General features: G+C 35.7%; 1 protein-coding gene across 1 annotated transcript in view; it reads left to right on the forward strand.

Moving 5' to 3' along the window:
• CstF50 (cleavage stimulation factor subunit 1 Cst50) overlaps positions 1-16,721 on the forward strand; it is a 69,505-nt gene that overhangs the window by 34,472 nt on the left and 18,312 nt on the right. The window contains exons 8-10 of the mRNA XM_035377156.1: positions 219-294; positions 393-472; positions 13,310-13,465. Coding sequence (XP_035233047.1) covers positions 219-294; positions 393-472; positions 13,310-13,465 — 312 coding nt within the window. The remainder of the gene's footprint in view (positions 1-218; positions 295-392; positions 473-13,309; positions 13,466-16,721) is intronic.

Consider the following 16,721-nt stretch of genomic DNA (forward strand, 5'->3'; position numbering starts at 1 on the left):
AGGCAGTCATTTCTGGCCACATAAGTTATGTATCTGTTTCTCTTCTGTAACATCCAGTAAGCTTATAACTAAATTTGAAAATGATTAGCTATGCTGTAGCTTAGTGAAGAGGAGATTTTTAGCACTGTCTTAACCTTCTCATTTGACCAAACCAAACGAATTATTTTTATTTTTGCTGTAATAAAACAAATTTTTTTTTTTTTTTTTTCCTCCTGTAGGAAGCTGAAATGGTTAGATGCTTATCTTTACATCCATCTGGTGACTTTATATTAGTAGGAACTCAGCATCCTGTCTGTAAGTTTGTTTTTTTCTTTTTTTTTTCTAAAAAAGTAAGCTTTTTTGACTTTTTGATTGACCATATTTCATATTTAGCTGACTTATTTATTTTTTAGTGCGATTATATGATGTTCGAACTACACAATGTTTTGTTAGTGATCAACCAGATGATCAACATAAAGCACCAATTACTATGGTAAGGTCTTTCACTATTGTCAAAGGAAATGTGGCAACTTTATTTAAAATCTGAAATAAAATTTTAACAATTTTAAGTGTAATTTCACAGTTCATGCTATAAATAATATATATACAGAAACTAAACTGCTATTAAAGAAGTTATTCCTTTTATATATACGTTATAAGTTGTTATATATATATGTTATAAAGTTAGTTATAAATTTATATATACATTATACGTTATTCCTAGTAAGTTTATTTATATGACCTTTTACATATATGTTATAAGTTATTCCTTTTATGTATTACATATGTTAGATAACAAATATAATATTTTCCATATATTCTGACCCATAAGATGCACTTTCTTTACTCCAGAATGAGCCATAAAATCAGCCTGCATCTTATGGGCTGAAGGTATTGTAGTGACTGTGGTAGTCGTGCCGAGACAGATAAGCATCGTTGTGTTAAACCGTAGCGTAGGGTTCAGTTGCTTCACACATGTCACCGTCGATCGACACATAGATGACACCCATTTTTTGTTTGTTTAACAATAAACTTTAATAAGTAAACAATTCTTGATTATTATACATTATATGTACAAGCATGAATAGGTAAGTCCGGCATGGTCTCCGCCGGATGAGAAAAACCATCTCTGCATCACGAAAGAAAATGGCGACTCTCCTCCGCCCAAAAAAACTCTGACCGTCCCGTCCGACAACCAGGATGCAAAGTCCTCTTTGCCCCCCTCGTCTTTTTGTTCGTCCTTTCTCCTTCCGTTCCAACGAACCACCTGCTCCGTCGGACTAATTATTTCGCTGGCTAGGCTTTTCCTTCTCCTTCTCGGGTTATGAGCATTACACGCCCCCACCAAGATGAAGATTTGCCTCTTAAAGGCTAATTTTCACAACAGGTTCAACCGAACCGTTCAGCGTTCATTCGAAATAATGTAGAGTTCATTAGATACAAAACCCAGCGTTCATCCTAATCAATTCCGAATTCGTCAGAAGAGTTCAGAGGTTTATTAGTTGACACACTTGATTTCATACAAAATGTCAAAGTTCCTGATGGCTGACATGGATGCTGAAATTTTTCAGCCCCCTACCCGACCAGGTGCAGGGGGTACTTAAAAACCAAAATCTGATCAGGATACAAAAGTCTTCTTACCATGTTTTTTTGTTTAACAAATACAAATATTACACTAAACATAACTGCATAAATACATTCTACATTAGACAAACATTTTTTTGTTTACCAACATCATTTAAACAAGTTATCTCGAAAAGTATTTTAAGGACAAGAATTAAGAACCTCTGAATATCTGTGGTTCCCCCCTCTTTTTTTTATATAGTACTATTATTCACACCAATCGTGACAACGCATCTGCGGCTCGATGTTGTACTCCTGGACGATAAGTGATTTTTAAATTCCATCTTTGCAAAGAGAGAGCCCAACGCGTTAATTTTGGACTCCTAGGTGTAATTTCAGTGAGATATTTCAAAGGATTATGGTCCGTAATGATTTCCACTGTCCCCCCGAAAATCCACTTATCAAATTTCTTGAGCCCGAATAACACTGCCCAGGCCTCTTTTTCTATGGCTGCCCAATTCTTCTGAGCCCCAGAAAATTTTTGGGATGCAAAATCTATTGGTTTAAAATGCCCTTGTGTATCTCTCTGAGTCAGACAACAACCGACGGCGACATCTGATGCATCCGAATGCACCTGAAATGGTAAATTAAAGTCAGGCGTGGACAGAGACGTCACCTGACACAGCATATCTTTCAACTTCTGGAAAGCCGCGTCTTCAACTTGACCCCACCGTACATTATTCGGCGCATTCTTTTTCGTCAAATCCGTCAAAGGTCCAGCTATCTCGGCATAGTTCGGGATATATGAGCGATAAAATCCCATGAGACCCAATACCGAACGGACTCCTTTTTTATTCGTGGGCCTTTCTAGCACTTTAATTGCTGCAATCTTACTAGGATCTGGGCCGTGTTTGCCGTTTCCTATCTTATGTCCTAGGTAATCTATTTCCTTAGCTGCAAAATCACATTTACTGAGCCTGACAGAAAATTTTAACTGTTCCAGTATCTTAATGATCGTTTCTAGATGCTTCAGGTGTTCTTCAAACGTGTTTGAAAAAATTATAATATCGTCTATATATGCTTGGACAAAATCGCTGTACTGGAAAAGAACCTTATTCATTTCTCTTTGAAAGGTACCTGACGCTCCTGCCAAACCAAACGGCATGACGTTCCACTGAAACGTCCCGTTGTGAGTTGAAAACGCTGTCAGATTCCTCCATTCCGATTTGCCAGTATCCTCTGCGCATATCTAAACTTGATAGCCATTTTGAATGCCCAGCCACATATATTAATTCATGCATATTCTTCATAGGAAATGCCGGCACTTTAGTGATCGAATTCAATACCCTGAAATCAACGCACATCCTGATTGTCGCGTCTTTCTTGACCACACACACAACTGGTGGGCTATGTCCGCTTCCGACGGTTCAATGAGACCCAGCTCTAGAAGTTCCTTGACTTGTTTGTCCACCTCTTTGTGATAAGCCATTGGAATGCCATAACAATGAGGTTTTTTTCTGTCTGCTCCAGGCATAATATCAATCTTATGTTGTTCTACTCTAGCAGGTTGAACATGTCTCAAAAATAAGTTCTTGTACTTTCCCAACAGTAGTTTTAGATCATTAATCTGCTTGTTGTTAAGATTAGTGGTACTTAGATTATTTAACATACTTTCAAAACTACTATCCTGGTCTAAAGTAGAGGGAATATTGTCTACCTCCCCGAACTCTTCCCCGTCAAACATTACATTGATTGCATTTGACCGCACAATGAATTTCCTTATTTTATTTTGATGTACATGCTTAATGCTCCCGTCAGCCAATTCTACTAAAAAAGAGTGTGGGTTTTTTCTTTCTTTTATCACTGCAGGACCCTGCCAACGAGCATATAACCTGTTGCTTGAATCAGGTATGAGGACTACAACCCTATCTCCTATTTCAAAAGTTTTACTCGAAGAGTGCAAATTATAATACTGCGCCATCCTACCTTGTTGGATTTCACTCGTAAGATCAGCTTGCTCAGCAGCACGTTTCAACCGCTCCTTCAAATCTTGCAAATATTTATGAATTGGCTTCAGATCGAATTTTAATTCATCATGCTCCCCTAACCATGTAGATTTTAAAATAGATAACGGTCCTTGTGGGGGTCTACCATACAATAGTTGGAAAGGTGATACCCCTGTAGTACTGTTAGGTATTTCCCTGTATGCCCATAATGCGTAAGGTATTTGGACATGCCAAGCTCGACCTTCCTCTCTAATAATATGATGCAACATACGTTTTAAAGTCTGATTAAACCTTTCGACTAAACCATTTGACTGAGGGTACATGGGTGTCGAAAATCTTGGACTGGATCCTAATCTTTTCTCAAATTCCCGTGTTAAGTCTGCGTTAAAATTGGTACCATTATCTGACGCTATCACATTAGGAATTCTGGTCCTGGAGAAAATCTGCAGCAACGCGTCGCAGGTAGTTTTTGCCGTCAGACTGGTTAATGGCACTGCCTCGGCCCATCTAGTATGCTGGTCCACCAAGCACAAAATATATTTATGCCCCTTCGAACTAGGAGGATCTATAGGTCCGATTATATCTACATTGACAACCTGAAAAGGTAACCCTGGTCTTGCTACTGGAGTAATTGGCGCTCTGTCCTTCACTTTCACTGGCTTTGTTAATTGACAACTTTCACATGATTCGCAAAATTCCTGGACATCTCTTTTCACGTTTTCCCAATAAAAGGAATAACGAATCCTCTCTAATGTTTTTTTAATTCCCATGTGTCCTCCAAACACTGATGAAAAAGAAAACCGTCCCTCACAAAATAATTTCCTTTATCCGTTTTCGCTCTTTCCCACATCTTAGATAAGTCAGTGCATTCTTTTTGTTGCTGACGAAACTCCGCTGTCTGAGATAAATTAATTGTTTTCTCCACTAAGGGCGCTCCGACATCTGGGATAGCAGCTACGTGGCTTTGAATGTCCGTTTCTAACTCAAACTGAGGTGTTTCTGCCTCTCCCACGTTTGAGGAATCCTTCGATTCGTAGAACAAACCACTGCTACTTCCTTTTCCGTTGAACTGTCGATCTTTACAAGTGTTTTCGTCCCGTAACATATATAACACCTGTGGGGGTAATAAAACATCTTCAACTAAAGATTTCGCCACCGCGCAAAGTATCTCCTGATGCACATTTGTACCCTTTCCATTAATTAGTGCTAAAGGTAATTTTACTAACTCACACCTTCTCGGCGGTCCAAAAATCCCCTTCAAATAAATTGCCGATCCGCTTCCAGATCTGAAATTTGGAATTATACTTTCCTTTACGACCGTTATCTCACTGCCAGAATCAATTAATCCGTTACTTATCCGACCGTTTACACTAACCTGCACTCTATCCAATTTGCATAACTCCTCTTCGATTGATTGTCTAGAAATTTCCTTTCCAAAATGTCCCGCTTTGGCAACAATAACTCTGTTCTCTTGAGTTTCGATAACCTCTCCACTATCTACTGCACTTGCTCTGTTCACTTTCGCAAATTTGTCCTTCGTATTTTTATTTTGAGGGCAATCACGCTTAAAATGTTCTCTTGACCCGCATTTGTAACATGCGAAATTTTTCTGAGGAGAGTTTATTTTGCCTCTATTTGACACTGTTGAAGCCTGCTTCTCTGGACCAAGTTTATAGCTTTCTTTTGGCTTTACTTTAATCCTCTCTGGTGATAATCCCTCTTTAATATCATTCTCTTTCCTATAACCCTTAGCGTAAGATTTCCCCGTAGCCGAAAAAAACATATCGCATTCCCTCGCTAACTCCTTTGGTTTCCACCAATTTTCACCTTGCTTAATACCAATATGAGTAGCAGTTTCCATATCAAGCGTTTCCATTAATCTGTCCGCAACTACTAACTGATTGACAGTTTCCAGATCCGTCGCTCCCCTCAATTTGCAGTAATAACTCCACATAGAATTTAATCTTGTAGCAAACTGAGCAAAATTTTCCTCCGGGTTCCTTTTAGCCCGCTTAAAATTTTCCAAACAAGTCTTAGGTGAAGGTTCATATTCCCGAAGCACTATGGTTTTCAAAGCCTCGTAATCCTCGTACTGTTCTTCCTCTAAATAAGTTAAAAGATGCGCAGCTTTGTCTCCTAACAAACACATTAACACCTTAGATTTTAAATTATCTGCTACTTTCTCACTCGCGAGGGCCTTTTCTAAACTGTTAAAAAAATAATTCCAGCCTTCTGACCCTGCGGGAACCCTCACCGTCAGCAATTTTATAGTTTTCACAATTTCATCCAAACTTTTAACTCTGGGACTCATTGTCGAATCCACCGGACCTTCCGAATTTAGACTCCGGTTTTCCGCTTCGAGTCTTAATCTTTCTAATGCTATCCGTTCGCTTTCTATGCGTAATCTCCCCTCGGCTAGCTCTATATTTTCTTTCTCTTTCCTCTTGGAAATGATCGAAGTTAACAGCTCTTTAACTACATCCTCTTCGTAATTTTTACTTCCCAGAATGATATTTTTTAATTCGATAATTTTTAAATCATCCGAGACCTCTTCCCCTAATTCATCGGCCAGAAGTACAAGATCGGCCTTCTTTCCTTTCATTAAATATGCCATAATGAAATATTAAGACAATATTCAAAGCAATAAAATCAAAAACTTCACTGATAATTACTATAACATAAGTCATAAAGTATAAATACAGCCACTTATTTTTATAAAAGAGATATACAAAAATCGACCAGTTATTCAAAAAAAAAATTATTTTACCTACTAAAATTTAAATATACAAGCATATATGCACTCTAATCAATTATCTGAGCTTTTGCATACTTTATGAGTTGATACAAAAAAAATCACATGTGTCAGTTATATGTTACAACAATCCTTTTAACAAATTTTAGTACTTTACCTCAGAATAACTTAACATTTGATATGAAACAGTAATAAAACCGTAAATAGTATTTGCAGTAAGAAAAATATCACTGAAAATTACTCTTCACTAAATACACAGTTCCCTAAATTATTCATACGACAAAAACACATACAAAAGTTTACATACATAAAATATATATATAACACTTAAATTCTACCGAGCTTCCACCATTTCCGGAGCTCCAAAACCAGAATTTCAATTGACCTGTGTTATGATACCCCTAAACTTTTGTATCCTGACGCAGAATAATTTTAACTTAAAGAATATAACTTAAATAAACTTAAAGAAAAGTAATTTAACTTCAGATAAAATATTCTCCTACAATTTGCTTTACAATCTTGCACCTTTTAGCCGTACCCAAACAAAAAAATAAAATACCCTGCATCCGATCGAATAGAGAACTAAAAAAAAAAATCAGTACTCACGCCTGTGATGAAGCATTTGATCGCAAAGCTGCCACCATTGTAGTGACTGTGGTAGTCGTGCCGAGACAGATAAGCATCGTTGTGTTAAACCGTAGCGTAGGGTTCAGTTGCTTCACACATATCACCGTCGATCGACGCATAGATGACACCCATTTTTTGTTTGTTTGACAATAAACTTTAATAAGTAAACAATTCTTGATTATTATACATTATATGTACAAGCATGAATAGGTAAGTCCGGCATGGTCTCCGCCGGATGAGAAAAACCATCTCTGCATCATGAAAGAAAATGGCGACTCTCCTCCGCCCAAAAAAACTCCGACCATCCCGTCCGACAACCAGGGTGCAAAGTCCTCTTCGCCCCCCTCGTCTTTTTGTTCGTCCTTTCTCCTTCCGTTTCAACGAACCACCTGCTCCGTCGGACTAATTATTTCGCTGGCTAGGCTTTTCCTTCTCCTTCTCGGGTTATGGGCATTACAGGTATGACTACATCTTGTAAGACACAAGCTGATTCACCGGAAAAAATATTGTTAAATTTTTATTTCTTCAACTAGTATAGAAAATGGTTGCTTTTATTACAAATGTCGATAATAACACTTGTTTTGAGCCAATAGAAAGCAACATAATTTTAATATTTCTTTTTAAAAAAAATCCCAAATAAATTATACATATATGCACTGGTCATCAAAATTAAAGGGTAATAACAGAAATAAGATGTAGATGAAAAATTATTAATAGAAATTTGTGTACAAGCATTAGTTAATATAAATTATAATGTTTACCAGCTCATTATTCACGAAATATCAAAATTAAAACCAAATTTATGGGAATTGGAAAATGATGAGAAAATTAAATCACCTCTTGTGGCAAAATATTTCTTTAATACTGTGGAACGGTTTCTCATATGCAAATCTCGCATCTTGATTTCCTACACTTTACCAAAGTGTTGATAAAGGTCTTGTGGAATTGCATGCTACTCTTCTAAAAGTGCATTTTTCAGCTCCTGGAGGATCTGGGGAGGAATTTGATGCACTGAAATTTGGCTCCCTAAGGCATTCCACACATTCTCAATCAAGTGAGTAAGGTGGCCAATCCATTCGAGTGATATTTTCTGTTTGCAAGCATTCTGACACCACATATGCTCAATGAGGCTGAGCATTGTAAACCATTAACAAAAACTTTGGGCCAGCAGCACCCCTAAACAATCGAACTTGGCTTTCTAATACCTTGTCTACAGATCTTTGAGTGGTTGCAGAACTTCCTTGAAAGATATGCAGCTCAGTGTGGCCATTTGTCATGATTCCTTCCCAAACCATTAAACCATGGTTGTAGAAATAGGCTATTTCATGGACAAGGGAAAGCAAATTGCATATTCCTTCCTCTCTCCAGATTAAAACAAGTCTAGAATCGCTCTATCTAGACTCAATAGTAAGTAGTAATGGGGCCCAGTTGTCTTGGCTCCATTGAACGTGATGACGACAGTTTAAATAGGCCCTTCTAGAAGCTGGAATAAGTGGTACATAAATCATTGGTTTTCTTGCATACAGTCCAACCTTGTTCAGCCTTCATTCAGTAGTAGAACGGCTAATTCGAGTTCCATGTGACAGCCTGAAAGTCTAAAAACCATATCTCTTATAGTCACTTGTGGTTTTTTGTGTCAACAATGACAGAAAACAGTCTTTTGATGCAGTTGTTTTTCTTGGTGACCCTCGACCAGGCTGTCTGTCAACTGATTCAGTGCTTAAAAAGTGGCTCCAAATTCTTGGTATGACACTATAAGGTTTATGTTAATCTTTAGTTAAAAGTTATTTTCCTATCTTCCTGATTTCAGCTTACAACTTCCAGCCAGAACGTATTTTCAGAATCGCGTTTGAATCCAAATGAGGAGAAGTATTTAACTGTGAAGTTCTACTGTCTTCATTTCCCAGTCGAAGCCAGTGATTTCTGACTGGTGCACGTTCACCTTTTTAGGCTACTCTTAAGTTATTATTACGCTCAGCTGTACTTTAGGCCTTTGATAGCTTCGACGTTAGTTAGCCTTAAGGGGCCAACTCTGCTAGAATATTGATAGTTTTGTCTATATCTTTTTAGTTAAGTTAGTTAAATTTTATTGATTATTATTACTGATTATTCAAGCCCAAATGGAGGCTTCATTGTAACTCCAAGAAGGCGTCGTCTGTTAACTTTATTTTGAATAATAAAGGGTAATTAACCCTTCTCACATTCTGTTCTCTGTCTCACAAATTTAAGTGATTATTTGCTTATCAGTTCTTAAGGTTCCTCAATTTAACTGTAACTTAAAGGTACATAGGTTGGAATCTTACAACACTTTGAGGAATATTCGAATTTTGGGCAGCCTCCATTTTTGTTTGCCCTCCCTCGATTCTACCAAATTATTTGGCACTTTTGACCTTAAATTAAATTATGCCTATGAGCCATAACTACTGAATACTGATCACTCTCAGAAACCACATTCATTTTAAACAAGACTGCAGGCTGGAATTCCAGCATGTGTCTATTGCGCACCACATTGTCAATCACCGAATTTGTATATTTCCAGCACTAACTTATGTGCAGAAGTGCAAAAATTGTATTTAATAAACATAAGTAATTACAGCATTGGTTGCAACATTAACTTAGTGAGCATATTTTTCTCATTATCTGTGTTAATTTTGATGACCACTATATACAATGTTGTTTATATGTATGTATTCTATGTAATGTAATATAGTTTAGTTTCATCTCACATGGCCACGATGCTAAAAGTAACTTGAAATAACTTTCATAGCACTTATTTAAGGGCAATGAAAAATTACTTTTGAATGCATCATTTTTATAAAATGGGCCAAATGAAAAAAGTTCTGGTTTAGTAATGTGCATATTAAGTGTAAATTAATAAAAAATAAGTAACCCTGCTTCTTGTTCGAAACCACGCTGTAGCAGTAACAAGACGTATTTACAAACCACATCAATCAAATCCAGTGAACAGTACAGAAGCAATTTTGCTTTCAAAGCCATCTAACTTTTTCCTTCTTTCTGTACTGTCATGTGACTGCTGCAGCATGGTTTCGAACAAGAAGCAGGGTTATTTATTTTTTATTATTTTACACTTAATATGCACGTTATTAAACCAGAACTTTCTTTCATTTTCAGAATGAAGTTGCTCTTTATCCCAATTTACATTTGAAAATGGTAGTATTCTTTCTTTATTATTACTTTTTAAAATGCAAGCAACAGTTCGTGGTAACTTCCATGTCTGTACAACTTACATCTGTTTGTACACATTGTATTTGCCATTTCAATATAACTGGTTAAAAATGAAGGTGTCTTGCTGATTCATTAATTGGAATCAGAGTATCTCATAGGATATCATGGGATAACCTTGGAGTCTGTAGTCAGTCAAACTTAAGTAGTATGAAAGTGTTGTTCAATGTGGAATACCTTCCTTTCTCTTTAGTGTTCATATCTGCTTTTATACAGAGGAATTAAGTATTGCATAGAAAGTTAAAATTAGAGTACCTCATGGGATCTAACGACAGAAGGTTTTCATAGTTTTGGATTTAAATTCATGTATTATGCTTTAGAGCATGAAAACAGAGTAGCTGAAAGGCATTGTATCCCACTTCCATTTGAGAAGAGAATACAAGAATAGTGGAAGCAGAAGACAGATTTAATGAATGCAGGTAGGAGTAAAAGAACTTTATGTACTCCTAAGTGGCCAAAGCTTGAGGAACATATTAAGAACTGAATTGTAAGTAAGAAGAAGAATGAGGTTACAGTTTAATGAATAGGAAAAATGATTTTAATTGAAGCGAAAAAAATTGCAATAGATTCATCTATTGCTGGCTTTTCTCAGATAAAATTATAGTGCGAGAGATTCTTGAAGAGAAATGGTTTGTGTATAAATACCAAAATTACATTAGCACAAAAATTGCCACTTGAATATGAAAGAAAGATTATAGACTTCCACAAATATAATCTTGAGAAAAAAGAAGTGTTTTTAGATATGACAAACAGGAAGCATGGGAAGAGGTACTCTTGACATTTGACATGCCATCTAATAGAACAGAACACGATTAATTTACATCATACATATAATCAGGCTGTAGGGAATAATTCGAAATTGTTGTAAATTATCATGTGCATAGTATAATTTAAAAAGTTTAAATTCCTGTTTGTTGAAAAATGTCTCATAAAAGGATTTCTATTTTAAGTTACTTTTATAGTTCAAGATTAAAATTGTTGTTTATTAACAATAGTAGTTGCATTAAATAGGCTACAGTTTGGTTGTGCAATTATGATATATAGTTCTGTATGTTACTAATTGATTCAAATATAAAAAGAATAAAATAAAACAAATTTCTGTTCATTTGGAAATTTTTGCAGGGGAAAAAACAATGAAAATGCAATATTATGAAATATTTCAAAGCCCAAATTCTAGGTCTTCACATTATTTTTAATAAAGGCAATTCAAATCACAAAAATTGTGTGAAAAGGAAAAATATGCTTTGTAAAAATACAAATTAAACTTGCATTCCTGGTATTTAAATAATGTGTAAAATGCAGATCCTTGAGTAATATGTTATGTGATGAAGTAACCAGACTTCAGAGAAGGGGGGAAGTCGTGTTTAGGCAAAACATGAGTATATCAAAATGCGGATACAGAGAGGTTGTAGGCTTCTCAGAATTCTTAGCTTTCAGACCTCTTAGAATATAGGAAACTAGCGATAGAAAAGCTCATGTGATGAAATGGAAAGTAGATCTAGTTAAAACTTACAAGTGAAAGTAATGAAAGTTGTTTATAATGAAAGTTTTCCCGTTAAAAGCTGACTACAGCTGTAGCCAGTCATCAGGAAAGTTTATTACTTTGCATAAGAACTATTTATGACTTTGCATCTTATATAAAAGATGAAGAAAACATGAAGAGGGGAGTGATTGAGTTTCATTGAACTCAAGATAAGATAAAGCATTAGTCCTGACCTTACATTTTGAACTGCAACATCTTCTACTACTCTTTAGAAATGGGTTTTCTTCCTCTTACAGGATGAACAGCCAGTCATTCTATTGCTTCAGAATTTTGTAATTATTTTTTAGAATTGGGCATGTTTGAAGAACCCGTTTAAAATCCAGAGTGTCTGTTGGTGGTGGTGTGGTGTCCAGCTGCTGGTGTGGAATAAATATTTTGAAGAATATGAGTAACAAATAGTAGTTGTTAGTGGTGACCACATAGAAAGCAAATTGTCTGGGGATCTTATAAAAAAATAGTAATTGTCAATGGTGACCACATTGACAACAAATTCTCCCACATTGACGACAAATTCTCTGGTCACCATTGACAATTACTATAAACAAATAGTAATTGTCAATAGTGACCACATTGAAACCAAATTCTCTACATGTGTCTGCAGGTTTCGTAACATCTTTTATGTGGCACTGCAAAAATTTGCATTTACTACAGTTATTCCTTAATAATATGCTGTCTAGTGGTAATATTTGGTACTAATTTGTCTTTTTGCTAAACACCTTTACTATTCCTTTATTACATCATATACAAAGTTTCACACTTTTCTAATGTCTGATTACTTCTGTAGGGCAGCTCTCAACTGAGAAACTTTAATTATATGAATACCCTTATAATCACTGTATAACTTACAACAAAATTATTTGTGCCAAAGAGAAAACATTATTTTAAGCTGTTATTTTTAAAAAAAAATTAATTAATTATTACTGTCCCAAATAAATGTTGCATCATATATTGAGTTTATAAAAATAGAAATAAAAGTATTTAACAGCTTTGTCATATTAATAAGCAAAATACTGATTCTGGAAACATTGCTGCTTGTTGCACATGATTTTTAGATGAAATTCCATTGGCTATTTTTAATTTATCTCATTAGCTATTTGTTTCAGACCATATTGATGTCATTCAAGCTGGTGATGCTAAAAGCAATTTATTTATAAACCAATTTCCTTATGGAAGTAGCAGTGCAAATAAATTTGGCAGTTCATTTTCTTGTGGAGATGATATTAATAATGTTTTTTAATTAATAATAAATAAATTATATAGGTGTGTGCATATATACCATTACTTGCTAGAAATGTAATCATTCCTTTTATTATCTCCTTGCTTCTTTCTGTGTCTAGAAACACTAATACTGTGTGTTTATTTAAAAAGATTTATTATGTGTTTATTTAAAAGATTATCATACTTTTTTGTAGTTATCAGAAAGTAGATTTTTAAGCTCCTTATACCAATGGTTTGTAAATACTTCATATTGAATGATATAACAATTTTTTACTCTGTTTTACTATTGAATGATATTACAATTTTTTACTTTCAATTAAAATATTTAATTTAGTATGTAAACTTTTTTTTTTTTTTTTTTTTTTTTAATTTACACAGGTTAAGTATAGTCCCAACGCAAATATGTATGCCACATGTTCAAGGGATGGAGATATTAAGCTGTGGGATGGTGTGAGTAATAGATGTTTTAATACATTTCCAGGAGCTCATGATGGAAGTGAAGTGTGTTCTGTTCAGTTTTCACGCAACTCAAAAGTGAGAATTGTGTTGCATTTATATATTGCATTTTTATTGACATATTTTTATTAAAGATTTTTGCTGACAGAATTATTAAATGCATGTGTATTATCTAATGTGAGTACAAGTTCATTGTCAAGTTCTATATTATTAGCAATTCATCAGTATAATAACTCATAATATAGTATTAGTAACTGATTATTGATTGAAAAGGATGAGATATGAACAACTTTCTGTATGTCTTTTGCTTTGCACAGTTTCATTTACTATGATTTTTAATTAATTTAGTTTATTAATTGTAATGTATTTTTTGCTGTGTGTCTTTTTTTTTACAGTTCATTGACTGTAATCTATTTTCTTTATCTTTTTTAAAAAGTGAATTGCAGTTGTAGAGACATTAGGATTTTTTGGAAGCATAAGACATGAAAAATGAACAATGCCCTTTCCGGGACTCCAACCTCAGACCTCTCGAATACGCACCAAGTGTGCTTCATGAAGGCATGCTAAGGAAGGCGGGAGAAATACCTTATATACTCCCCCTTCTAAAGCATGACTGGGGATTAGGTATCCAATCGCCAAATCCTGGTGGGGGAGAATCATCATCCACCACCCTTTTAGTCCGGGTGCCACTGTAGGGACATTAGGTTATTTTAAAGCAGGAGTGGCTGAAAAATGTGCAGTGTCCTCACTGGGACTCGAACCTTGGACCTTTCAAATGCGTGCCGAGTGTGCTGGCGATTACGCCAAGAAGGCGGGAGAAATACCTTATACAGTTAACACAATCCCAACAACACTATGGAAATGTAATTTGAAACGTTTGTTAAAAATTCCAGAAACGAGCAAAGTTGCAGATGGAGCTTAACCATTTTTAACATTAATCGCAGCCTCAAGATGATCCCAGAAGCAAGAACAGGTGCAATTTACATCTTCACACGACAAATCTTGAAAAGTGTGGTAGATTCCCATCCTCAGCTCATCTTTATTGTACTGTCTTGTGGTAATCCTTTCATATTCACGTACTGGATAACATTACACAGATATTGGAGGCCACATATGAGAAGGTGGGGTTAACATGGTCAAATAATTATTCTTTGATTGAGAGTCTTACTTGAATATTTATGCAACAGCAATTTCTTCAGTCTATATCTTGACTGTGCACATCTGATTGTTTTGGTGCACATTTTGGATCATTCTCAAACCATCATGAAAGGTGCATTGCTGGCTGCTGCATATTTGAAATCAAACTGTTACTTCTCACCCTGTGTTCAACCCATTCTTATGCTTTTGTGATAGCCATGGCCTCTATATCAAAATCGGAATCCAACTGCTTTTTAATTTTCTGAATTGTCTATGATGGCCATCCTAATGCAAATGAAGCAGGCTGTCCAGGTTTCATCTGATCTGTTCTGTATGTACCCCCCTTTTTTTATATGTCTTACTAATAATTGGAAATCTAGAATGAAGAAAATGTAGATCAAGAAAAGTTTCTGCAGTTTCCTTGTTTAAACTCATGCTCATTCTGTGTGCAAAACCTGTAGGTTAAGAAAGAGGAAAAAACCAATAATTAGCTACAGTAGCTGAGGGAATTATCGAAAATGGGTATAAAATAAGCCTCAGTTGGCAAGTCTCAACAAATGTAAATGAGTAATTAAACTAATATCATTTCAATGGCAACAATCTTCTTCAATCAACAACAAACATATGTATAAAGAATTTATTGACGAAGGATGTGCCAGTTAATTCCTTTTAGAAAATATTCCCACTACTGAAGAATTAATTGAAGCAACAGTCTTCAGTGTGCATCAGATTTATCCTTTGGTTGATCTTCTCAAAAGCAATCAAATTCCTTCCCATTTTATTAATTATTCATTTAATAAAGCAGCCATTAACTTTCGAAATAATCTTTGAACTAACTGGTTAACATCATAACTAACCTTCAAGTTATGATGAGTTTATCATAAACAGCCCCCAGAGGATGAGTTTAGATGTTTTGTTAGCTTCGAAAATTTATATATTCTGTATTTAATTGTAAATTACTTTAAATATTTCTGGTTACTTTCCTTTTATTAACAAAAGGTCATTTTGTTTTTGAAGATCTAAATACCACTGATTCTGATTACCACTACTGCTGATTGGCAAAGACTTTTGACTATTGTTCTTACTATTTTCTATTTCCTTGACTTTCAGCCAGAGAGTATTGCAATTTTTTTAATTTTGATTAACACTGAAGAGCCAAAACAGTATGACCAACAATGGGGGACCTCTATTATTATTATTATTATTTATTCCGTGTAGTGCCCTTAGGCACTACACGGAAGGGAGGGATGTCTTTGTGGAGTACTTTCTAAGGGAAAATGGCTCATATGCAAGTTACACATGGGAAAAACCATTAAAACATCTATGGGGCCAGCTCGTTTGTGGGAATCGAACATCAGACTGAACTACCAGTGCTCGGCAACTTTACAGCTAGGCCAATGGTAGGTCGTTGTGAGACCTTTGGCCTGCAAAACAGCTCCATCTAGCATTTGGCATGGATGCCACCAGTTCTTGGTAGATGATTGAAGACAAATTGTACCAAATGTCTAAGCAACAGTCACGCAAAGTGGAGATATTCCAATATGGTGGTGTTTGAGCTCTGAGCTGCCGATGCATGACATCTCAAATGTGCTCTTATCGGGTTAAGATCTGGTGTGTTATGTGACCCGAATATTAATTGAAATTCATCCTTATGTTCCTTGAACCACTTCAGCACAATTCTAGCCTTGTGACATAGTGCGTTGTCCTCCTGGAAGATTCCATTTCCATTTGGGAAGACGTGATGTAAGGATGCAACTGAATCGCAGTTATGTTTAGACAGCCCGCAGCTTTCATGGTCTGTTCTACCACAAGTAAGGGTCCCAAAGCCACTCATGAGAATGTTCTTGAAAGCATAATATTGCCACCACCAGCCTGTGTATGATCTGCTTATGGGGGGAGCACATCAGCGCTCCCCCCCTCGTAAGCACTACTTATTCATCCCGTATTCTACTACTTATTCAAGCAATCATGCTTGGATAACAGTGTATCCTTACACGACCATCGCCGTGATGAATGACAAATTGTGATTCATCTGATCAGGCAACTCTCTTCCAGTTATCCAATCTCTATGTTCCCGAGCCCACTATAGGCATAGTTGACAACAGTGTCTTCTGAAGCACTTGCATTTGCATTATATTGTGCTGTCAACTTAAGGAAGATTAAAGCACTCGCTTGTTACCTTCACACTTAATATTTA

This window comes from Stegodyphus dumicola, chromosome 10 (assembly GCF_044657685.1).
Source record: "Stegodyphus dumicola isolate Sdum_Otavi_A_Nest chromosome 10, ASM4465768v1".
NCBI lineage: Eukaryota > Metazoa > Arthropoda > Arachnida > Araneae > Eresidae > Stegodyphus > Stegodyphus dumicola.